The sequence below is a fragment of the Thermobia domestica genome, chromosome 17 (assembly GCF_964235325.1).
Source record: "Thermobia domestica chromosome 17, izTheDome1.hap1.1, whole genome shotgun sequence".
Taxonomy (NCBI): domain Eukaryota; kingdom Metazoa; phylum Arthropoda; class Insecta; order Zygentoma; family Lepismatidae; genus Thermobia; species Thermobia domestica.
The window spans coordinates 77,012,414-77,040,016 of NC_137470.1; the positions used below are offsets into that span (position 1 = coordinate 77,012,414).

Consider the following 27,603-nt stretch of genomic DNA (forward strand, 5'->3'; position numbering starts at 1 on the left):
ATAATTTGTATACCATCTGCAAGAATGTTTCATTAACTTTCAAACGAAGTTTAATATGTAACATAATCCCAACTACAGGGTGTACTGGAGTGTTTCAAACGAAAATCATAAAGTGTAAGATTCAAAAAGTTACCACCACCCTATCTCCGGAACGAGGGAGAATATACCCTATGGTCACATAAGCATTTTTGCTTAGAATGACCTTTCCTATCACCTCCCAAAATCTTTGACTTTCCTCACTGGACACCCTGTATGTGTTGCGACCCTCCGACAATTGTAAATTCGAGAGTGCCTTCTTTCGTTAGCATGTTGTTCATTGTCAGAATATCCGAGATACAAACTATGACACCTTCATAACTTTCTGAAATGGACAACAAACAGTTCAATATTGAACGATCTCTATAGTGTTGCTGACATGTTAGTTCTTATACCTGCACTGTGACATGATTTCTAAATCTTATCGCCTTTTATTGAAATTTGATTTTTGATACTCATTTTAGGTCTAACATATCATTCTGTGTAAACAATACATACATATAACCGTATTGTTAAGAGCATTTGTCAAAGCTGCGTATAGGATTTTTAGTATTGAGGTAGTTTCAAGAGATATTGAAAATTTTATGAAATGTAGTCAAGTGTAAATATTTTGTTTCGAAGAGTTCAAACAATGTTGCAGTCATCTTCTCATAATTGACAATTAGCTCTTAGAGCTAGTTACAGGTCTAAAAATGTGTATATTTCGTACAACCTATAATACAAACGCTGACAATTTAACAATCAGAAACATTCAGAATCATTCAACTAAAGATCACACCCTGTATACAGATATAAGACACTTGAATGGAGAATTCTCAGTGTTTAAAGCGCTATAGACACATACAAACTTTTTTTTTTAGGTATTCTTGCAGCAATAGGGTCAGTCCCAAAAGTATCGAGAAAGATTCTGAAGTAACCAAAAGGGGTGAGGTTGAGCGTTTTTTTGGCGGGATAGTTGGTGAGGGTCCCAGCTACCTGGCTTACTCGTCTGTGGGCTGTGGAAGGGTGAAAATCGCGGTTAACATGAAGGTCACTTCCATATTCGCGTCAGTGATCAAATTTTGCGTCAAACTAAAAAAAAAAAAATCGAGTGTTGATAAGTTCCTCATAATTACGGAGGTTTCCGGGGAGGAAGTCATGTCAAAAGCAATGATGTACGAGTGGCACAACACGTTAAAGGAAGAGCAAGATAACGCCGAGGGCGATCAGTGCGCTGGACGTCCGTCAACTACAGAAACTGATGAAAATGTGAAAAAGTGAGACAAGTGTAGAACTCGAATCGATGCTTCTGTTTCAGATTATATCGAATGCTTCCAAGCTACCAAAATTCCTTGCTCATCGAATTCTGACAAAGAATTTGCACATGCGGAAGGCGTGTGAAGGTTTCTAAGGTGTTTTCATATGATCAAAAAGATAACAGTGTATTCATTTCGTGTGAATTGTTGGAACGTTGTGAAAATTAGCCGTAGCTTTTAAAGAATGTACCAAGTGGCTACAAAATATTGATGTTCGAATACGATCGGATTATTTTAGTTTGACAGGAATGAGTTAGTTTTAAACAACATGAAAACACTATATATATATATATATATATATATATATATATATATATATATATATATATATATATATATATATATATATATATATATATATATATATATACTTTTCCACTGAGCTCATGTTAAAAATAACAAGAAATCCATAATAATTCTAAAAGATCCATTCATACAGCTAGTCAACGAAACAAAATTTTAAGGCTTTATAATAGATGAGCACTTCAGATGAATCAATCATATTGAAACAACTATACATAAACTGATCTTGAGGCTATATGCTCTAAGAGTGCTAAAAGACACATTAACTGTAAAAGGCTTAATGCAAAACTACTATGAGTCTATATATACGATCATAAACTATGACATTCTGTTTTTTGGTAACACAGCTGAAAGCAAATCTATATTTATTAAACAAAAAAGAGGCCACCCATATCATTGCAAACTTACTTACTTAAATCGTACTTTAAAAAGTTAATGATATTAATAGTTCTATCTATTTTTATATACGAAGCATGTGTTTTCATTCTAACGCAAAATGAAGTGAAAAATCATCGTTATAACACTAGAGATCAAACCAAAAGTCTTACTTCATTAAATTATCACTGACACAACAGGGCCCCAGACATATGACAAATAAAATATCCAATGCTTTGCCCAATCACATAAAAACGGAGAAAAACTTAGGTAAATTTAAACAAAACTTATAAACATATCCAATAGAGAAAGAATTTTATGGTGTGAAAGAATACCTAAAAATATCTGTGTAACAATCTAAAATATTTTCCGTATATTTATAATCACTTGTGTAAATTATATTATGTTTTATTATAATCTTACACAAATACGATGTACATGTAAAGTGAACCGTCCAAATACTATGTATTGGTTAGATGGAGCAAATAAATGAAATGAAATCTCAAATCAGAAAGGAAAAGTTCAGAGTGGCACACAAATGTCTCTTCTTGCAAGAGGAAAGCTCGCGTGAGCAAATCGAATGTGAGAGCAATGCTCAAGGTATTCTCCGAGTTAAATTGTGTAATTCACAGTGAATTTGTGCCGGCTGAATGGACAGTCAACTGTCGGTACTTCGCAAACTTTCTCGACCAGCAGTGGTAAAGGATGCGACACGTCATGAAGAAAATGTGATGTGACACGTCACGGAAACCTTGGAGCTACATCATGACAACGTACCATGCCACACCTCGCTTTTTGTAATAGAATTTCTCAACAAGTAAAGCATGGCAGCGGTACTTTATTCGTCGTATAGCCTGGATCTGGCACCGGCGAAATCTCTTCGTTCCCAAAAATAAAGAGAAGCTTTAAGGGACACCGTTTTGTAATGTTGTATGGGCTCAAAACGGTTTCGACACGCTGTTGGTGGAGGTTTCCGTCACCGACTTACAGGCAGTGGTGCTATTCTTCCGGTTCGCACCAGTTTGCTAGAACCGATTCTTAAGATATATCAAGTTCGCAGAACCGTTTGTAATACCTTGACATATCAGTAAATTTTACCCATTTATAAAAAGGAACAGTAAATTTTAGTTTAACTATCTTTATTTTCAGAAATTCTTACAGCTACAGGATTAAACATATGAGGCCTTATGCAGAGTCGTTTAGACATATGATTAGCATCATACTAAAGTCCGGACTACTGCAGGAAACATTATATTAGTCGAACTCTTTAGTATGGCACTAATCACGCATCAGAGCGATTCTCGTACATAAGGCCCATGATGTCTCAGAACAAGATCTGAGCGTTTATTTCTTAATCTCAAATGCTCAGATATCAAAGATGAGAACTAGGATTACATGAGTGAAGTAGTTAGGGTTATTTAAGTTTAAAACGGGCACATTCCATTATCAATAATTGTTGATCCATTGCTGGATTAAAATCTTTCCAGTACTTTTTTTACAAGCATCTATCTTGAACAATTCGTTTCCAAGATATATGCAATGCCACTTAATTTAATTACATCACCTTGTGTTAGGATGCTGAGTTGGTGTCTACTTGTCACTTGTGGTATCCAGTAAAAAATTTTCTTTTGTCTACCCTTTATGATTTGCTTCCTAAGAGAGAGATATCTATCCACAAACTTTCTATCTCTCTCTCTCTCTCTCTATGTATATATATATAGCGTTTCTAAAGCGGTACCGCATCGCAATTTGCGATGCAAAAACATGGGAATGAGATACAAATTGAAAAATGTGCCGCCAATTGAGATGTATCTTTGCATCTTCCATTATTACCACAGAAGGCAAAGCAAGGAGCAAGCTGAAACATATTATTTCAAAAAACTTTTCTTTGAAGGGTCGGTTGCTGCAAGAAGAAATACCTCGACTTTACGTTACAAAACAGATTTTCGCTCTGATACAAAACAGTTTTTAGCTCTGTCATTCCTTCCCTTTATTGGTTTGTTGCTAGTGGGCCATCCTCCAGAGCTTCTTAGGTTTCGGGCCATCCTATCCTTTTTTGTGAGTGCGTAATTAAAATAAAAAGTCCCTTGAAGAAAAGGCGCATTAGCAGCAGAGAAAACAAGTTCAAACTATATAGAACCTAACCGATATATTGTGTAGCATGAATGGTGCTTGGATATGGTTAGTAAAATGCAGAAGTGCGCAAAGTAGATCACTGAAATAGCAACAGCATTCTTTAGCTCCGAATATATAGAAAAATACCTCGTCTTTCTCTCCCTTTTCTTTTCGCTTTTATTTGAAGTACTGATATACAAGATGCCTATTTATGACCCTTATAAAAAGCAGCATATAGTATTCGCAAGATTTCTCCTCACCAGACGCCAAGAACCTAACTCAAGACACATCCCAACCAAAGGGACTCTCTCTATATATATATATAATTTGTCACTATAGTACAGAAAATGTGATACAGAATTTACAAATGAAAATTTGTAATGCAATTTGCTACACAAAATATAAATTGAAAAAAAACCTGATATCTATCTATCTATCTATCTATCTATCTATCTATCTATCTATCTATCTATATATCAGGGAGAGAGAGAGAGAGAACCGGTTGTTAAAAAATTAGAATAGCACCACTACTTACAGGTGAAACACCGAGAGAGACAGCAAAGCTGATACCGGTGTGTCTATGCTGAAGAGTGCTATTTTGAAGAATTTCAGTCGTTTGTATTTTGATCTGAAAAAATAAATTTCGTTTTCTGCTTTTTAAAAATAATCCTTTGAACTTTGTTTTTCAGATTTTTTAAATATAATCTTTATTAATCCTTTGAACTTTTTCCTACAAGATACTTTATAGTGTAGACAATGCGCACACCAAATTTGTTGTATAAACTATGAATTTATCGATAATATTGTAACTTTGGTTGTCTATGCGAGGGGAAAAAGAGAACCAGACTGATTTCAAATTATCTCAATAATACAATTTCTAGACATGTATATGATAATTGCTCCTGATATGTTTTATTTTCTTTTAATAAGCCAGATTCACTTATAAATGTCTTTTATAAATCAATATGCTTAATAATTTCTTATACATTATAATGGAAGACACCCGAATATAACGATATATATATATATATATATATATATATATATATATATATATATATATATATATATATATATATTACTGGTTGAGGCATTTAAAATTGGTTTTGGAAACATCTGGAAAACTATAAATCGGGTTTTTTAAAAAGTTGTTCCAGGGGGAAATCTAATGACATCACACTCGGCCTCCTGCCTCACCTCGGAGGCGGGAGGGGGTCAACTTTGAAATCTCAAATAGAACCCCCAGTATTTATTGCAGATTCGGATTCTCTGGGAAAAAATGCGTAACTTGTACGTAACATTTTTTGTTGCCTGATAGAAGGCGCTGTAGTCGACAAAAATCAAAATGGTTTACAAACCATTGAAAAATGATAATATCCCAACAAATACACATCAGATTAGGAAAATTAAAGTAGATATTTTTGATATCTTCAAAAATGTCAAATGAAACCAAACTTGACCCCCCATCCCCACCGTCATCCCAGGAGATCAGAAAGGTAGTTATTCTATAATCTGTAATGAGAAATCGGTGTTTTATAGCATAAACACTCGATTCTCCAGAACATAATATATTACTATGTTCACATTATTGGTGTAATTTCTGTCACAGATGTCGCTGAAATGGACAGCAGTTGGAAATATTCATTAGTTTACTTATCAATAAATTAAAACCTAGTTTTAACGTTACCCAGGAACAACAACTTGGACGTAGTAGTAGTTTGTTCCTTTCGTGGTGCTTGTAGGTGAGTCCACTTGCCTCTCACTATCGGAGTGTTTATTTCTGATGAGTTCCCTTGCCCCTCACCATCGGGGTGCTTGTTGTAGGTGAGTCATAAATGTCCATGTTTACGTGTACTGAAGCAAATGTTCGAAATGGGGCCCGTTTTCTGCAATACATATTGCAAATGTTACATCTACAGCGAGAGTCTGACCACGAACTGCAACGCATGATCGCAGTCCGTGCTTCATAGACGGTAATTTGAATGGTAAAACATCTATGGAACTGGTCACTATTTCGAACATTTGCTTATCACTTGTCAGCTGTGTTTACCCATTTGGATTAATGTCTTTTACAGCTCCATATATCACGCAACCTACATAACGTTACATGATGTACTTACACAGTACGTTCACACGTCATTCAGGGTTATGTCATCGTTTTTATTGGTGAGAATAACTTCCAATTTCAAAGATTAGTTTCTTGACGTAGTTCCATTGTGTGGAGGACGACTTTGGCTTTCACTTTACTTCAAGCATTGGAATTGCATACATTGCAAACCTACGATTGCAGAGAGATTAGGTATCTTGTTCTCGTACTTTGAATCAAACAGACGTGTAGAAGAATATCCTCTAAGGTATGCTACCCTGTTCCTGATAGGAATGTTCCTTCTGCAACTAATTCTGGTAGCATTGTCCAATTGTGTACTGAAACTGGAAGTTTTCAATCCAAACAATATGTCTGACAACGGCCTGTGACGAACGAAAATACCACAATAAATATGTTACCTGCAGTTTCTACAAATCCTTATGTTAGTTCTCGGAAAATCGCACGAGGTTAATCGGATACAACCAATTCAATCCAATCGCTAATTGGATACATCTAGCAGCCCATGATTATTTTATTTCAGAGATACCTTTTTTTTGATGAATCAACTTTTAAAACCAGTAGTAGTCAAGTGAACCGGCATAATATACATTATTGGTCAGTGGAGAATCCCCATTGGTTAAGGTCAGTCGAGCATCAACGCCCGTGGAGTGCCAATGTTTGGTGCGGTATTTTAGGTACTCGGCCCGTTCTTCTTAGAAGGTAGTTTGAATGGTCAAATGTATGACGAATTTTCACCTGTATTGAAGCCTCCCAAAATTGTTCTGTGTGGAACGCTAAAAGCGAAATGTTAAATGGAAGTACCAGCAACCGTAGAAAATATGAGGTAGTGCATTATCAATGGATGTGGAAACGTTAGCGAAGGAACACTTATAGCAATACGATTGTCTTTCAGAAATAGAGTTGCAATTGTAATATTTCTCATTGTACAAGCTTTGCTTTCAACAGACTTAAATATGATTTTGCCTAGTCGCTGTGCAAAACAATACATTTATTGTAAAAATATTAGCGTGTAACAGTTTCTCCAACTATGCACTTTGGCTTCATCAGACACTATGAGTACACAGGTAGTGATAAATTTAATATAAGAGATAGCGACAAAATCCCTGATTCCTGATTGGCTACCATAGGCTGCTACAGCCCTTTCACCAGAAACCAAAATATAAAATAGAAACAAAACCCGTCAGGAAATGGAAGGAAGCAAGATTTATTGAAATAGAAGGCGATAGAATCATGAACTGGAATTCAGAGCTTAAAATTACTGAACAGTGGAGTAAATTATTAAGGAGCCTTAAAGATTAAATAAGTTAATTCTACAAATATATTTTTTGTAAATTTAGTATTATTGTGTAGTTATTACGTAGTATTATTTATATATTAATTAATTATTTTATTTATTCATTTAGTATTCATATTTATGAGGTATTTGTAAAATCATTTTGTAAATTAGACTATATGTTAAAAGATATGGACTTATATAGTATAAACTAGGGGAGGGGAATTAAGGATTTTTGATTGTATTTTATACTTTGGTTACTGGTGAAAAGGGATTAGCTGTAGCTGCCTATGGTAGCCAATCAGGAGCCAGAGAATTTTTCGTTGTCTCTTATATTAAATACGTATGTCACTACCTGTGCACTCATAGTGTGTGATGAAGCCAAAGCGGACAGTTGGGGAAACTGTTACACGTTAATATTTTTTCAATAAACGTATTGTTTTGCTCAGCGAGTAGTTTAAATCAGATTTAAGAGTTGCAATATGTATTGCAGAAAACGGGCAACATTTCAAACATTTGTTGCAGTAAAACATGAAAACTTGTGAGAGGCAAGGGAATTCACCTGAAACAATCACCCCAATGGTGAGAAGCAAGAGGAATCACCTACAACAAGCACCACGAAGGGAACAATCTGCTACTACTTTCACATCGTTCCTCCTGGGTAACGCTAAAGCTAGATTTTAATTCATTGATAAACAAAGCAATGAATGTTTTTAAGTGCTTTCCATTCGAGCGGCACTTGTGACAGAAATCACACCAATAATGTGGGCAAAGTAATGTATTATGTTCTGGAGAATGAAGTATTTATGCCACAAAGCACCTGTTTCTCATTAGAGATTTTAGACTACCTCCTTTCGTAGCCTCCTGGGATGGCGGTAGGGGTGGGGGTCAAGTCTGGTGTCATTTGATAGCATTTTGGAAGATATAACAATATCTACTTTACTTTTCCTAGTCTGATGTGTATTATTGACATATCATTTTTCAACGGTTTGGAAGCAATTTTGATTTTTGTCGATTACATCACCATCTATCACGCAACAAACGAAATGTTACATACAAAAGTTACGTATTTTTTCTAAAGCAATTCGAATCTGCAGTAACAACTTGGGGTTCCTATTTAAGATTCCAAAGTTGACCTCCTCCCGTCACAGGACGGGACATATATATAAACACAGGACAATAATATTCATACCCGCCGCAGAACTGACCTAATAACCCGTATCAAACCTCTGACTTGGACAACAACTTGCATCATGTTTAAACTTGATTCCTTCAAGTGCTACAGGTAGGCAATATCGGTGATATAAATCTACTCGCTCATCTACAGATTCCAATGTTAGAGCAAATTACAGGGATGACTATTTCTGTATGACAGGAATGACTATGACCTCCTGCTCTAAACATTCCCAATTTGTTTGTTCCCAATTGAATTTTTCATAGCACAAAAAGTATGACAGGGTACCTAGATATTTTATAGGAAAAAAGGTTCAAATGCTTAAGCTGGATTACTACGTGTTCGCAGTGCTATGCTAAACGCTGCTTAAAAGTGTAACGTTGCCAGATAGTATCGAGTGTTTACTGAAATCAGATACTAAAGGAAGCAATCATGGAATTCTGCTTGGATACTTGCTAGAGAAATTAGTTTTCGACTCTTACCGCAATTCCGCTTCTCGAACTGCAACGCTAGAATTCAGGAGTTTTCTTATTCTGACTGCTACAGTAAACGTACAAATTTGGCAACAACACATTATGGCGTTCTGCGCAAGTTTCGTCTCAAAATCTATTTCCTTAAATGTAAATTAACATTTAAATAAAATATGAAACATAACACGAAAAACGGTCAAACAATATTTCGTAATAAGATCGTTACTTTAAAATACTTTACACGTACAAAAAACATTTCGTAAAACAGTCCACTTCTTGTAAGATCTTAATGCAAGTTCCATTTTGTGTGCTCATTGTAAAACGAATCAAATATTTTATTTTATTTGTTACGTTTTTCGATATCAGGAGAAACAACCAAATGAATCAAAGTCTTGTGCTGTAGCTGAAACATTACTCTATCTTATAGTACAATATTTATAATATGTAACGTTTCATTGCGCAGTAGTTAAGGCAATGAGCTAAAATATGTACTGACTTCCGGTTGGTGATCCACCTTAAGCTAGGTGAACCCTCTGTGGTCGTATGGTTTTATGCCTAATTTGACCTCTAATTTCGCTGTATTATAGGAAGAGGCAGTGAAAATGAAATGCATTTTAAATCTTCCTTTTTACCAATTAGTTTATAATTTCTCAAGACTCATTTTATTCTCAGTTTGCGACCTAAGTATAAAATTTCAACTTTATTCCCAAACGGTTCGAAAACGTTATGAAGGACAAGCAAGTTTTATTCCGTCCCTGATTACAAGTTACGTTTCTCAAAATTTTGACTTGTTCACACCCTTACTGTTCAATGAAAACATCTAGACAATTTCAATTTCCTATTCTCAGCAACTTTTGACGTCTGATGAAAAGCAAATTGACAAACATTTCCCACCTTAGAGGTCACATTTTGCAAAATTCTGCTATATTCACATCTTCTGTTTCATAGATATAATTTGCACTTTTAAAGTTGCAACGATTCTAATACTCGGGTTTCTATTCGAGCAAATGCTCTCATTGGAAATCGGAACCAAGGAATGGAAATAAATCTGTCTAGCATGCTTCTGGCAACGTGTGCGTAACGGTGGTGTGGACAATAATTGATATAGTCAGGGGAAGAAGATGCAATTTTTAGCCGTACCATGATTTTATATATATATAAAGTTTTTCAGATGATCTTGTCTTTGCTTTTGATGTGGTGAGTTCGAATTCGATGAGTGCCACTCTGTAAACCTTGGGGAAACTTCGCAAATGGGAGGTAAAAGGGCGCGATGTTCTTTTACTTTCCATGTCTTAGTGGGTTTCCTCGGGGTTCTCCCGTTTCCTCCCACTTTCTTCATTCCACCATTTCATTCATTACTCATCATCACCGTCTCCTTTAGCCTAACCGGCATAACCGTGGGACGTAAAACTCAAAGATTTCATTTTTTCCATGTCTTAAATTACTGGATCATCTTAGCACAGTTTCGTTTTTCTCATATCCTATTGACAGTAGAATGGCAATTCATGCATGTTATAAATAACCATACTAGTAACAAATTAAAGAAATTTGATAATTTTATTACAAAATTCAGGGCTGCTAACTATCAATAAAATTTACGAAAAGAATTTTTATACAGAATTTTTATATTTGTATATCAGTATGTATTTTATTTTACAAAATTTTCACATAGAAAATGTTAAGAACAAGGTAAGCATCATATATATTCCAAATATATAGTCCTTAAACTCTCATATGCGCTACGAATAAAAGCCAGACAATCGTTATTTTGGGTTCTAAATATGGTTAGTACAAAAATAAAACATTCGGAACAATTCAAATATATATTTTTTGTAAACTCTTTCCAGTTTGTCCCTTAAACATTTGTGAATAGCCTTAACCGTGTTCATTGTATACTTCCCCTACTTCCTCTCTTGAACGTCATTGTTGCCAACCATAACGGAATTATGTTTTTGTATTATGAGTCGAATTTTTAGTGCTAAAAACGTAAGAGTAAACGAAATCTACCCAAAGTATATGCAATATTTTTATTTAATCCTCATATAATTTCATATGTTGAAATTGAGGAGGAGAAGTTCGGGTTCAGAAGAGGCAAGGGCACAAGAGATTCTATTGGATTATTAAGGGTGATCGGTGAAAGATTTATAGAAAAAGGGAAAGAGGGGTATGTTGTATTTATTGATCTAGAAAAGGCTTTTGACCGCGTGAATTGGGAATTGTTGTTGGGAGTTCTAACAAAGATAGGGTTGGAATGGAAAGATAGAAGACTCATAAGAAACTTATACATGAACCAACAAGTAAGTGTTAGGATAGGGGAAGAACTGACGGAAGACAGTGCAATTGAAAGGGGAGTTCGACAAGGATGCTGCCTCTCGCCAACACTATTTAATGTCTATCTAGAAGAGATAGTGAAAAAGAGCCTACATGATGATGATGGCATTTCGGTAGGAGGTAGAATGATTAGATGCATAAGATTTGCAGACGATATGGCGCTTGTTGCACAATCTGAAAAGAAAATCAATAAAATGTTAGAAAAAAATGAGAAAGGACTTTGAAGAATATGGGATGAAAATAAATGGTAGAAAGACAAAAGCCATGGTGATTGGAACGAAGGGGTCTGTGTCAAATATAAAAGTAGGAGGGGAGAAAATAGAACAAGTGAATAGTTTTCGATACCTGGGTAGTATTCTTAGTAATGACATGAAATGCGAACGTGAAATAAAAGCAAGGATAGGAATGGCGAAAGAAGCCTTTAGGAGGAACAAAAGTCTGTTTTGTGGGACTTTGAATAAAGAGTTGAGAAAAAGACTCATAAAATGCTTCGTGTGGAGTGTTGTACTGTATGGGGCGGAGACGTGGACATTACGTAAAGGTGATGAAAGTCGACTGGAAGCCTTCGAAATGTGGGTGTGGAGAAGAATGGAAAGAATTAGTTGGGTAGAGCGGAAAACGAATGAGAGAGTGTTAGAAATGGTGGGTGAGAAAAGAACACTTTTAGGTATTATTAGGAAGAGGAAGAGAAACTGGTTGGGACATTGCCTAAGAAGAGATTGTATCATGAGGGACGTCCTAGAGGGTATGGTGTCGGGAAAGAGAGGGAGGGGGCGTAGGAGACTACAATTAATGGATGATATTAAAACAGAAAGATCATACGCGAAGACGAAAAGGTTAGCGGAGGACCGTGGAGCATGGAAGCTTCTCAGCTGCGGCAAGTGACCTGCCAATAAAGGCAGAATACCTATGATGATGATATAATTTCAGGCGAGCAAGTGAGACAAAAATTTGGAGCAAAATTTTATCAGAATTTTTGTTTTCATAGACGTAGGTTTATTCTTTCTTATGCAATAAGTAACAATGCAATAGTAATTTTTCACACATTAAAGAAAACGAAAAGTTTTCAAATTACGAACATGCAAAGTTATGTGTTGTTTAGGCGATATCGTAAATTAATTTATATCTGAGGAGAATCAGACTGGTGGAAAATTCATGGCTGGTGAACACGTAGTAAGGCACAAAAAGAGTATTTGGAATGGGATATGGACTCAGTTTATCGAAAGTACATACATTAGATATGGTCATGGACCTGCTGGTGTAATTGGATTTACCCTGCAGCCGAAAACTTTAGCTGTATGGGCTCTTTCCTTAAATGTGTTTGGTCAAATTCAGAAAGGTGTGGACGATGTGAGGTCCACGTATGAAAGCTGACTGTGCAGATCACAAAAAAATTCGTGAATTTTTGTCAACATGTATCGACCCCCTTGATAGCAAAAGCCATCCACCAACGGGCTTAGTTAAAATTTTTAGTTGTCAAATTTTGCGTGAGAGCACGCTAAACATATAAGACGCTGTTAAAGTGAGAACACATCAGCTGACTGATTGTGTGTGTAAATGGCCTGGAAGTTTTCACTAAAGTACTCGTATTTTCAAGAGAGCTGAAACAATGTTAGATGTTACGAAATCACTGAAGTTAAGCTCAAGTGATAATTGACTACAGTGTTATTTATTCTCGTACAATGGACATACTCGTCGCATCACGTGATATTAATGTGGATGATGTGCTTGACCATGAATTAGCTCCAGTTCCAACTGGTCTGTTTAATGAGAAGAGCAAAATGCGAGAAACCCCAAAAAGTGTGCTTCAATACAAACCTGCCAAAATGAAATCAGCAAGATCGCTAGTAAGCACCTATCAAACTGTCATTCTTGACGATTGTGCAATGCTCTGGCACGTATCATGGCCAGCACATCTGGCTGCTGTAGAAGTATATGTAAAGACCTTCACAGTAACGGTAGAAAGTGAGCTCAAACTAGCCCATATTCTGCATATAGTATTCGATAGATACTATAAGAACAGCATCAAAGCAGTAACACGAAGGGAGCGACAATATAGAAATTCAAGACAATATAAACTTACATGATCAACACCTTGGTATTGACGTCAATGTATACGAAAAGGCAACTTATTTCATTAATCACAGAATCACAAATGGACATCAGCATAGATGAATCTCATAGATTGGTTATCATTGGACCACAATCATCCCCATTGAAGTGGGAGCAGGAGGACTATGTGGTGAACCAACAACACACGAAGAAGCTGACGTAAATATGGTGCATATAGTTCTTTGGGAGGCTAAACATGCTCCTGACCAATCTATATGGGTGAAGTGTGAAGATAAGGACGTACTAATGCTACTTGTATGTCATATACTGTATATGATCAAAAGCAAACTATACCAATCCTAATGGAAAAATGTGCTGGATCCAGAGAAGTAATTGACATAAATGAAGTTGTAAGAGTGCACAGTCTGTATATGGTAAATATTCTGGTAGCTCATGCTCTAACTGGCTGCGACATTACTTCATCCTTTGCTGGGATTGGTAAAGGACGAATGCTGAACATTTTATCGAAATTTCGAGGCACACTTGAAGCAGTTGGCAATCCCAAAGCTGAAGAAAGTGTAATAGCAGAAAAGTGTAATACATTTGTTGCTCGAGAGCTCATTCGTGGCTAAGCGGTTAGCGAACGCGCCTCTGGCGTGGGAGACCAGGGTTCGATTCCCGGCGGGAGCTCATGTGGTTCGGGTTCCACGTTAATCAGTAGGTCCACGTCTTATATAGCCTCGCTGCTGAACGGGACGTTAAACTTAAAATCAACTCAACTCATTTGTTGCTCGGTTATATAGCCTGGAGAGACCGTTAGCAACGGATTAGGAGATCCTCTGAAAAAAAAGATGGCTAGTAAGACAATCATAGGTCTGCCATCTCTTTCTAAGCTTCCTGTAACTGTTGGTGCACTGCAGCAACATTATAAGCGCATCCATATGGAAATCAGCTGAACAAACTAATCCTTTTGATCTAGGTCCAAGAGATTTTTGATGGAATTTTTTGTCACATGCTGCAGAAGAATATGTACGTCATACGTTGCCCGCAAATACACCAATAGCGCCTGATGTAGTAGTGAACTTAATTAGCTGCTCATGCAAAATATGATATCGTGGTTGTGGTTGCCTTAAAAGGTCACCGAAGTGCACATCGTTCTGTACCTGCCAAAATGGGTGTATGAATGGCCCAGGACAAACCGAAGAGAGCGATGAAGAGGAGTCCGTTGCTTTCCTTGTGCGTTGATTCTAACAAAGTTTCGTACTGTGTTACTCTTTTCTCCAACCAACACATGTTAATGTTTTCAACAACATGTAAGTATGCAGATACTATTAGAGAAACATAGTTAATTTGGTTTTTGTTTGCTGTACTGCTTGAAAAGTTAAAAATTAGACAGTAAGAAAAATATTACTTTATTTTACGAAAGAAACATAATCCGCTGTTGCAATTATAGCTTTACCGAATAACCAGTTTTCCTGATTATACCTTATTCCAAGTAATATGAAAAGTAAATAAAAATATTGTATAACTTTGCGTAGTTCTTTACTTTTACGTTTCTATCACTAAAAATTCGATTCAAAATACGAAGAAAACAATGCCGTTATAGTTGGCAACTGTGACATTTAAGAGAGGAAGTAGAATTTCTACACAAGGAACACGTTTAAGGCTATTCACAAATGATTAAGATACAAACTGGAAAGAGTTTAGAAGAAATATATATTTGACTTGTACGGAATGTTATTTTTGTACCATTACAAGTCAAAATTTGTAATTCCCCATTTCCGTTCTAGTGATTGTGTGGCTTTTATTCATAGTTCATATAAGAGTTTAAGGACTGTATATTAGGAATATACTTGTTCTTAACATTTTATATGTGAAAATTTTGAAATATTTTATATATTTTTTTTGTAAATTTTATTGATAGTTTGCAACATTTGTGAAAAAATTATCAAATTATCAAATTATTAAATTATCAAATTCCATTGGTTAGTGGTATAATTATTTATAATATATGCATGAAATGGCATTCTACTGTCAATAGAATATGAGAAAAATGAAACTATTCTGAGATAATGCAGTAATTTAAGACATGAATAGTAAGAGAACACTACCCCCCTTTACCTCCCATTTGCGAAGTTTCCCCAAGGTTTACAGAGTGGCACTCATCGAATTGGAAATCAGCACCCCAAAATCATATGAGATCAGCTCATATATATATATAATTATGGTTCATCAGCTTTTTCCCCGGACTAATATTGTGGGTGTAAACGTTTCTCTGGCTTTGGACAACGGTCGTGGGAATGGTGCTTGTATCAATGATTTTGTACAGTTTTATGAAGAAAGAAAATGTAACTTAATTTAAATTTTGTATTATCTGTATTTTTCTGGATTATGTAATATATCACTAGACCTGTTTTTAAGCATCTTTAATGTTCCTTTAGATCAAAGAATTAGGAGCCTGTCCGCGAAAACCATGCAATAATGGTTATTATCCAATACATGAGGCAGCGAAGAATGCATCTTCAAGAACAATGGAAGTTTTTCTCCAGTGGAGTGAATCAATTGGCTGTAGTCGCGAAGAAATGATTTCGTTCTTTGATTCAGAAGGAAATGTACCCCTACATTCTGCTGTTCATGGAGGAGATATCAAGGTTAGTAACGCGTACCATCTTTTAGTAAAAAGCTGTCCTAATAAATCGTGTATTTATACGGAATGGCAAGAAATATACGAATGAACTTTGAAAGCTTCTATTGGACAGATTCATGAAAAAAATACTAGCATTACGTGACATTATCTTGCAGCTACAATGAGTGTGTCCTTTACTTACAATAATTGTGCAAGATGTTTTTGGAGTACCTTTGGTACGATGCTCCTTAACTACAATAATTGCTCAAGTCTAAGTTTCTTATCAAATAACGCAATTTCGTGCATGGCATAGATCCATTGATTCAAATTATGCAATGGTATCAGGAACATTATTAAATATATCATACATTTTCTCTTTAGCGCAAAAGTTTATTAGCTATACATAGGATAAGTAAGTCTGACTTCATAGTATATTGTATGTTTTCTATATATTATTTTTTAATTGTAAAATTAACAGAAAAATATCAGTTTATTTTATAAGTCCATTATAACATGAAAATATACATTTTTTCTTTTAAAACTTTAGTATTCTTGCCTTGTAGTTCAGACTTCAATTTGATCCTAATATCGTAGTTGTGTTTCTTTACTTAGCAACAGATGTACTAGTTTTGCAAAATTATGTTTTCGTTACTGATTTTGGGATATATGTTATGTTTTATGTTTCTAATCCAATTAATAATGAATTTATTACACGTGCGGACATTAGAACATTTTCTACATCATACATTTTTAGTCATTATTATTGAATTATCATAACTTTTATCTTTCCACTCAAATTTCCTAATATAAACAAGATGTGCCTACACAAGGAAAGGTATTTGAAAGTAGTAAGTCTCATGAAATACTCGGTGATGAATAAAACATAAATAAATTTATATTGTAATGAAATAAACAATGCAAGCCTAATGGAAAGTATAGCAGTCTATATGTCATATCAAGTGAGAAATTTACAAATATCTACCTTCCACAGAATTTCCCTATCATCTTCACCTCACAGAACTCTAAAAAATCTTAATAACAGACCTACATATAGACATACAAGCTTAAGTGTAAGATATCCACTCTAATTCCAAGAATTGTTTGTAGTCTCATAAAGTAAGAATATTATAATAATTACTATTTGGTTTTCCCAGATTAACTTCCTTGCTTCGTGTACCAGAACTGTAAAACCTCCTAATAATAATTTGAAATATTACAGGCGTTTATAGAGTTTCACACTTAAAGATTTAGTAATGTTAGTGTTATGTTTCACAGTGTTACTTGCAAAGTAACTTTTGTCATGGAACATCCAAGCCTTTGTTTTACATTCAACGGAAAAGAAAGAAAAAAAGCTTACTGACAATCGAAATACAAATATTTCTACTATGACTACGAAAAATTTATGTACAACTACACTTGAGATCCGAGAAAAATCACTTCACTTTTTTATATTTCATCTAGTTCTTAGAAACGTCCCAGATCATAGAGAAGGCAAAAATTCCTTCATACCATGGAATACATGTTCACAATTGTCAATTATGACAACTACTTCTGAAACAACTCACAAGTCTTTAGTTACTTTATTTTATGATTCACTGCGAGATTAGGCATACTTATCCTAACTGCTAAAGAACATTTGACAGTCTTGATTTGTTACCTTCAAGCTTAACGTTTAGTATAATTTTAAGATACTTGTTTTCAGAATATCGTCAATTTTCACTCCCGCGTTAAAAGGAAATTAAAGCTTATTTCGAAAAATACGTTTTATTTATTAAGATGTATGAACAATTATCTCCAAAATTTGTGTCGTATGTTTTTAGAAGTAACATAAACAGAATTGACTCTCTTCCTTATGAGAGAAAATTTCATGTGTCTTCTTGAAAATGTATAGAAGAAAATGCAAAATTACAAAATAATAATAATAATAATAATAATAATAATAATAATAATAATAATAATAATAATAATAATAATAATAATTTCAAGGAAAAAATAAAAATAAGGAAGTTACAATTTTAAAAATCTTCGGAATTGTCCTCGTTATTATAAATTTCCTTTTTTGTAAACATGGTAAACGCGCAGTCAAATTTACAGAGAGAGCGAACTTTATACTTTACTAGAAATACAACGTAAATATGTCATACTCTTAGTTACTATATACATGAGACAATCTTAATGTCCCTAGGTATTACACGTTACATTTTACACGTTAACAAAGGACCAAATAAAAATAAGTATCAACATGTGTGATTTTATTAGCCATTTTGTATTAGTGATTTCCCTATATGTGTTTATCCATCTTGGAAGCTTTATTTCTTTTCGTAGGGTAGTTGGTTCACGTGTACACTTAGCTGTTTAACTTTTTCATTGTCTCATGATCATCAGTTTTTATTTTTTTTTCTGTCTTTTCGTTAAACAGCAATCTTTTCTTCAAAAAATGTTTCTTAGTTATCCGCTTCATTCTAGTGTATTTGAATGATCGCAAATAATTCAGATTATGTTCCTAAAAGTGATACAATCATCAAGAATTTTATAAAAAGAGAAAACTTCGTTTCTAATCATTGTCATAACGAAAAGTGAAACTTTTTTTGAAAATTTAATTAGCATGTGACCAAACTTTAATGAAACATTATTAAAATGAAACATTTGCTCCGAATAGTCTTTGCAAACAGCATATATAAAATAGACAAAAATAATCAACATCAACTATTAGTTATTGATTAAATGTATAGAAGGGATAGTTTTCGACCCAAATAGAAAATGGTTCATGAGTATAATAAATTTTTAACATAAATAATTACAGAATAATAATTGAATTTACCGAGAGTAGGTAGATTTGTGGTTAGCGTTGGCTGTCGTACTTGGGAGTTACCAGTTCGAATTTCGATACCAAGGATCTTGACTGGTGATTATTCCGGGATACCTTTAACACACAAATCTTGCGAAAGTTTCTTTAAAAGTTTTTTTTTTATTAATGTGTCAATATAAAATGCCTTTATTCTGCATCTGAAATCTTTTCAAGAAACTTTTGTAATCACATTTTCATAAAAATGTATGCCCTAAAGAGGAAGGGTTCAAATAATTTTTATAAACATATTCCTTGCCTAAGAAAAAGAGAATTTGAGCTCGTATATATTAATCTGTAATCATAAATGATTTTCAACAGAATATTCTAGATATGCGAGATACACATCAAAACTATCAGCTCTTTCTTTCTAATTTCCAAGAATAAGGAAATACAGAGAACTAACCTGTATCTATTTCTCAACAGACTCTTTCTCTTTATTGATACGCAGTTGCCATTACATTTTGTGTAGCGTGTGGCTTAGTTTTCTTTGAATCTAGGTTTCCGATACTGGAAAATAGCGCTTTCCAGGGATGATCTACTGGCAAAACAGAGTCCATGAAAAGAATCCTTGAGGTTTGAGAACAACTAGAAGTTAGTATGTCCCAATTCTAGTGAGTAAGATGGTTTTGACAGAAGTTCAATACCGTGGTCAGGCAAGAGTGAGGTCACATTACCATGGGGTGGGGATGTATTGTGCCTCTGGAGAATTAAATTTCCATTTTACACTTGGGCCACTTCTTAGTCAATTTTGGCAAAAATTCTGTATCCAAAAGTAGGGATGCGCACGAGACGAGTCGAGACAGAATTTTCGTGACAAAATTCGAGTCGAGACACAGCACATCCAATAGAGAAATATACGTTTTTCGAGTCGAGACATTACTTTCACAGCACATTTTCGAGACAAGACAGTCTCAAATCTTGTCTCGTGCGCATCCCTATCCAAAAGTGTACAAAAATACTTGTCCCTAACTGTATGACCTATCAGAACGCTGTGGAACAATATCACTCTTTGCGAATTCCAGAAGATAGTGTACAGCTCTTTCTCTTTGGATGCCACCTGTCGAAATTTTTTGGGGGTGGTGAATCTGTGTATTTCCACCGCATCGACTGTTTTTTGTTTCTAGTTTGAATAATAGATTCTCTGTAACTCATCCATTGTCAACACTTTTCAAGAATTTGCTTCTCTCTTCTAAAGTGTGTCGAACTTCCATTACTTGAGCGAATCCTTGCCTCTTTTTTTTAAAAAAAATTCATTAACCCTGTTACTACCGGATTTTGTCATTACACTGAATACCGTTGGGGTCACTGGTGACTCTATTTCATTTATTGAAGAAACTACCTTTTTTGTTAAAAAAAACATTTAATTGTGCCCATTTTTATATTCTATCATATTTGTTTATATATTATGTTATGAACTTAGTTTTTCTGGTCACATAATACGTCTAATATGTTCATAAATTGATAATATACGTGCAATTATATAATTTGACAGTTATGCACATAAAGAAAATTAATAATTTGTATGATAATTAGTAGCATAGCTAATTTCCCAGTCTAATACCGTATTTCAGACATACGATTCGATTCTAAACAGTTCTGTAAATATTTGTTCACGTGCGAAGTAATTTTCATTTGTTCAGTAAATTTTGATCTTCGAGAAACGTAAGCAAACATTCACAAAAGAACAGGCACAAGATCAAACTGTCATTTTTAGTAATCGGATTTGACACAGACAATAGCTGAGTGTTGCTTACAGACGTATGTGTTGAATTTCTTGCATGTGTCTTGATGCCTTCTATCAACAGACCGCTCACAGTGATGAAAAGGACCACGCTTTCCTCAAACATTCGATAAAAGAAAATTAAAGAGCGAATTGTGTCAAAATTCACTCCGAGAAATTAATGGAAACTATCGGAAAAATACAAAAATTATTAAGAACTGCTGGGGTCCTATATTACCCCAATGGTACTCAGTGCAGGAAGTAGAAACACTTGCGCACGTATACACTCAAAAAATATCATACTGTACCAAAATGAAGTTCCTAAGGAAACTTGAACATCCTATTTCTTTCAATTTTTTTACTAAGCGGTTAGCGTACTCGCCTTTGGCGTGGGAGACCCGGGTTCGATACCCGGCGGGAGCTCATGTGGTTAGGATTCCACGTTAATCAGTAGGTCCACGTCTCATATAGCCTCGCTGCTGAACGGGACGCTAAACTAAAATCAACTCAACTCAACTCATTTTTTTTATGTAATGCGGTACGCGAGTTATACACAGTTAAACTTAGCTTGGGGTCATATAGAACCCCATGATTGTAAGAAGGTTAAGCATTTCTAGAACCCAGCGACAAGAAACTTTCCTATGCCCAATTCGATTGCAATTATTCGTTCCACTGTTCCCATTGTTAGCCCTAGTGAATCACAAATCTCCTGCAAGATGACACGCCTATCTTCTATGGTGAAATTTTTAACACAGCCAATGTTAGCGTCACTTGATGGTCTTTCTGGACGTCCAAACCTCTGTTCACCTTTCACACTCGTTTGTCCTGCTTTCAGATCAGGCACCCTCTGTTTTTTTGCAAGAACATTATCACCACAAATACCCTCCAGTTCGCGATGATTATCGGCTGCACACTGTCCAGCTACGATGAGGAATTTTACGATTACCCGTTGCTCTTCAACCTAAAATTACATGTCCATGGGCAGTATCCGAAAGAGTGGCGTAACTACATATAATGGAGAGAGTGGAGCAGTTGCTCCAGGGCGCACAGTAAAAGGCTCAAGGGCGAAAAAAAAGTATACGGAAACTGTTCCTTATAAAGATAATTTGAAAACATTTCAAAAAATACGCTATGACTATTAGCAGTTAATTGGCAACAGCCGATACCTGGAGCGGATCCAGGAATTTTTGAGGGGGAGGGGCAAATGATTGAAAAATAAACTTTAGACATTCTTGGATACTTGGTTCGCTAACTAAACATGTGGACTGCAGTGCTTCATAATACGTATTTATCTCCGCTCTTCTGGAGGCGGCATTGAGGAAAGCCATGTTGTTCAACACGAAAGAATTCAGGATTGCCATGAACTGGAAACGCCTGCAATGAGTGGAAAACGTACTCAGAATCTTCCTTTTGAGAGAAAATTTCTTTTTTTTTCCCACAGCCTTTACATAAACTCTTCATTAGGGAATAATCTATACATTTTACTCCTCATGGAGGGGTGCCCGAGCCCCGCGAACCCTTTCTGGATCCCCACTGGATAATACCAGACAATCGTCACTGCAATGTTTGTTTAGCTAGCGGCCTAGTGAAAGTTTTGCTTAATGAGTCATTGGAATCAGCGCGCCGCGCTGCTCCCAGGTTCCAACCCATCCCAAAAGTTAGGCCTGTTAGAAACCTAGTTGGCACTTATAAAACTATCCTGTACTCCCTACTTATATTAAGAAATTATAAGCAAGGATATCATTCTACCTTTAAAGTATAAAATTAGCTGTAAAAACAAACCTTCGCTCTTTTTAATTTAATTTCCTATGAACACAATTCATATCAAGTATGTAGTGATAACTTAGGTAAAAGATAAGTAAAAAAATTAGGTTTCTTAATAAAAAATAACTTTGTATACTGTTAGTATATATATACACTACAGTATACTATATATATATATATATATATATATATATATATATATATATATATATATATACACTGCATAACGCAGCACCTGAAATGCAGGGGGCGGGTATGAGCAAATCGATGATCGATCGATTCAGGGCGCAGTAAAACTAGTTACGCCACTGATCCGAAACAAAAATCTAACTCGTTCAGGCACTCTTACTAAACTGCTGGCATCTAGTAAACAAAACCTGCACTACTTAGAGACGAATGACGGAGATTTCCGATACCGCAGCTGCTTCTCTGAAATGGCGAGAGATGTGGACTTTAGAACAAAACGAAACGTACTTTTAGTGTGTACCTCGTGTATTTCAAATTAACATTAAATTATATTGTGAAGAATTATAAAATGATGAGTTAAGAGCCTCACATCTTCCATTTAGTGTTTAAATTAGCCTCATTTTCATTTGAATGGAATACTTACTTTACCTTCATATTTCTCACTAGGCTGTGGAATTGTGTCTCAAGTCTGGAGCTAAAATATCAAAACAACAGCATGACTTGTCGACACCAGTTCACCTAGCTTGTGCACAAGGGGCTATTGATATTGTGAAACTTATGTTTACAATGCAACCACAAGAAAAAGTGCAATGTCTCTTCTCTTCTGATGTGCAGAAGATGACACCATTACATTGTGCTGCTATGTTTGACCACCCAGATATTGTTGAGTATCTTGTTGCCGAGGTATGTGATCCTAGTATTGATAGTTATTGATCAAATTTAAGGAAAAAGTTATCACCATTTCTTATATTTAATAACTGTTCGTGTTAATTCAACATCTTAAATTTAAGAAAACATTTAAATGCTTTACATTTTTCATTTTCCTTTTTTCTTATAATTCTTGAATTTGTGCCAGAAATGTAGAAAAATTAATAACATGTTAGATAGATATATTTTGTTACTTAAAAATAACAAAGTGGCAATTCTAAATTGAATAATGACATTATATTTTAATAGAGAATAGTAGAGAATTAATTTTGAATTTCATATATTCTTTTTTGAACGAAATGAGCTTCAAACGGTATTAGTTTTGTTAAATGTAGGCCTACCTTATTTCATAAACTGTTTTGACATCTCATAAAGGAAATAACATTCTTAGTTCAGAGTTAAAGGTCTCGAACCAGTATGTTTGCTGTAGATACCAACACAAAAAGCTATGAGTGAAACCACTCAACTTTTCTTCCCAATCTATAACTACTTCTTAAAACTATGATATTTTCTCTAATTTAAATAATGTTCTTTCTCATTCTTTTGTTAAAGTACATATTTATTAAGCAAGTCACAAGTGCACCTAATTCAAAAGCTTGTCAATTGGACAGTTCCGCTGACATGATTAATCTTATTGATATATTATACTAATAAATAAATGTGCAGTCAATTATGTAAGTACATGAACCCCTGACTGCTGTAACTGCATAATGTCAGATTCGGTTCTTTTGCTGATTTCTCAAACGTGTAGAGAGATGCAATCGAACTTACAAATAACAATTCCATCAATCAAAGACAGTTGTTAAACCTGGAAAGTACTGAATATGGCTTTTGCTGAAGTAGTTACACGAAAATATTCTTCATTTTAGATTAATATCTACTGTTTGCAGCATGTTGTTCAATGAGTGAAACATATCATAAACGTTGTTGATCATTATGTGTATATTGTGCTATTTCACAACATAGTGCATAAAAGAAGAATGGAAACCACTGGTCATACATTAGTTAAAAATGGTTTCAATAGACTGAAAGTATCAAATCTAAAAAAACTGAAAGAAACAAGTATATAAATCTTTGTCTCAGTCATATTATTACTCCAATTCCTCGTCATTCCAATATATGTATTTCCTCTTCTCCAGAGGAGAATATCTGTCTCATCATACACTCAGTATTGTAAAGATTTTTTAAGGGTAGAGCTAAAAAATGGTGCATGGGAGTTCTGATTTTCTTATTACCTTTTATTATAAAGTTCCCTCTTGTATACAATAAATATTACATGTATATAAGTTCCTCTAATTATTTGGTGCTTTGTTGGTGAAATTATAGGAGCGCAATGACCATGCCTCTTAGGACTTGTTGGATGAGTTTCTCTCAGTGACCATGCATTTAGAGAGGAGGATAAGAAACTTTCAATGGTCGAGCGTCTTAGAGAGTTGATGGTTAGTTGTCTCTCAATGACCATGCGTCTTAGAGAGGATCTTAAGGAACTTTCTATGACCAGGCGTCTTAGAGAGGATCTTAGGGAATTTTCAATGACCATGTGTCTTAGAAAGAATCTTAAGGAATTTTCAATGACTATGCGTCTTAGAAAGGATCTTAAGGAATTTTCAATGACCATGCGTCTTAGAGAGGATCTTAAGGAACTTTAAATGACCAGGCGCCTTAGAGAGTTGGTGGTTTGATCAACCGGCCGAGATTGATGTCTTCTGTGGTGTCCTGTCCTTTTATGCAGAAATGTTGCTTACTGCTTGAATCTTCGTCACTTTGCCGACATTTGGCAATGGTGGACGATGTCTTCTTCGTGGTTTTCGCCTGAAATGTGTTTACATCTAGTACGTGGTATAGAAAGACGTGGGACTTTACAGTATTAATTGAAATTGAAATTGAAGCATGGAAAATTCGAACCTTATATTCTGCATTAGAATCCAATGCAGTAACCATTTACCTACGCTAATCAGTTCCTGTAGTTAGCAGAAAAACTGATAGGTTGAAGTCCTTTCATGTAAGTTCCTACGAGCCACTAAAACATTAAGAAAAGATTATTACTTTAATAATTATTTTTTTCCCGTCAAATTTTATTGTCTACGTAATTGTTATTACAAATTTTATTATTGTTAACGATTTAATATTATGAACGACCATTTCAACCCATTACTACTCAAATGCATTTCCATTTTGCGAACATAACATTTACTTTTTAAAATAACATTATTGTCCTAAGACAACTATTTTTTTTTTTTAGAACGTTTATTAGCAGGGAAGAAAATTGTTCTTGCGTTCCTTTCCCTGCTTCCAGTTTCAGCCTTATACCCTTGGTCACTTTTGTCCTGTAAAATTTAATAGTACATAAGTTATGGAGGCTTGCCTGTTTCTCACTCTGAAAGATATTCAATATTTCTTGTATCGGCATTCTCTTTGTCAATAGCTTTGAAAAGAAGAATGTTATTGTAATCATTTTTGCTGCTCCAATTTTCTGAAAGAGTATTATGATTTTCAATGAAATATTATATTTTTAGTCATTTTAAGAGTGAGCAGCATTAACTGCGTAAAATTGTAAAATTGATCATTTGTGAAAGAGATGAGTAAGTGTGAATAAAATGTTGAGTAAGTCTATGTCAATGCCGAAACTGCATTCTGACTAGCTGTCAATTGTTTATTGATAGACGCACACTAACAGGAACGTAAATATATACAAGAAGTGGGTAGAACGAGTGGAAGAACAGTTAAGGAATGAAAAAAATAAGTAGTGAAGTTTTAAATCCAGGAGAAAAGGGATCAGCCAAGATTTCCTTAAGGGCGCAAGACAACTAAATCCGCCTCTGATTAAGATCTGTTGCTTTTCCATTAACCAACCTGTCCTGTAAGAGTTTCCTTTTTTGATTTATTAGCAACTGAGCTTCCTAGCATTTCACTGTTATTTACAAGGAATTCACCTTATTTACCTCTAATGAGAGGTAATCTTAACAAATTCAATAAAGTATTCATTCGTTGAATAAATCAATCATTTCTCACTTTAACTGAAACATTAATTTATTACTCTTTACTACACGAACCCTTTTACTAGAAATTTTCATACAGAACTTAAATATTTATGAGTCAAGAAATGTAAATAGGTAACTTTCCTAGTTACAACAACTGATTCCCTACTTGCAAAACACTTTGGAAGATTATCTCACCCCCATTTCTAACTATGACTAAATGAAAAATAATAATTTGTTCCTATTCTGTTCAATGAATATCTTCATAATTTATAATGGTTCATTAGTAAAATAATGAAAAATATTTCCTGTAGCAACTGTTTGAATGCTTCATGCATTTATCGTTCTGTTCCTTTCTACCTTTTTTCTTCCGTTCTCGTCTCCCGAATATACTGATTTCGATTTCTTTTGCCTTGTTCTACAACTATCTTCTGCTTTCCTCTTACTTCAGTGTTGTGTCTAGTTCTACTTTTGTTTGACCTTGTATTTTTCTTCTCTGCCGCAGCCTATTCTTCACTGCTATTAGAAACCATCAGAAACTAGATGGTTTCTTCTTCTTTGATTAGCTAGATTTCTTCTTCGAATAACTCTTCCCATTTTTCTTTCTTCCATCTCTGTCGGTTTGCAGTGGCTATGATTTTTCGATATCTACATTCCGTAAGTCTTGCATGTCGTACAATTTTCTCCGTTACTAATACCACGGGGCGATATTTTAAAGTGCTCAAATATTCCCAAAAACACAAATAGTGTACTTCAACAGTGTGAGGTATTCCATAGTTGTCTCTCTCTGACGCGAATGCAATCGAATAAAATATTAGTACTGTGTAAGTTAAGCTCGTCCTGGAATCATTTTAATTCATGACGTTCTTTGCATCCTCCACATCTTGTTGAACTCCGTCGCTTCTATATGTTTGATGCTCTTATGACTTTTTTGACGTTACACAATTAAGCGAAATGATTTTCTGCTGAAGAACTAAAACATAGCTTGTTCCAGGCACATTTCGAGGTGGCATACCTACTCTTCATGATGAACTTTTTTATATCTCTGTCCAAGTGGGTAGTGCCAGTTCGCATCCATTGCAAGTAGGCTGCGACGAAGCTGGAGAAAGTGAGCTTGATTATCTCTGTGATTTTAACATTTGCTTCTGTTGCTCTCCACCTCTATTCGTTACACGTCTTGAGAAGCTTAACTTTTGGTTAAAGAAAAAACAGAGCATTCGTCTACTCTACTGCCTGATGAAA

The 27,603-nt window shown here is 34.9% G+C and overlaps 1 protein-coding gene across 1 annotated transcript in view; it reads left to right on the forward strand.

Moving 5' to 3' along the window:
- Positions 1 to 27,603, forward strand: part of TrpA1 (Transient receptor potential cation channel A1) — a 246,610-nt gene that overhangs the window by 47,795 nt on the left and 171,212 nt on the right. The window contains exons 4-5 of the mRNA XM_081743887.1: positions 15,973 to 16,182; positions 23,123 to 23,359. Of these exons, the coding sequence (XP_081600013.1) occupies positions 15,973 to 16,182; positions 23,123 to 23,359 (447 nt within the window). The remainder of the gene's footprint in view (positions 1 to 15,972; positions 16,183 to 23,122; positions 23,360 to 27,603) is intronic.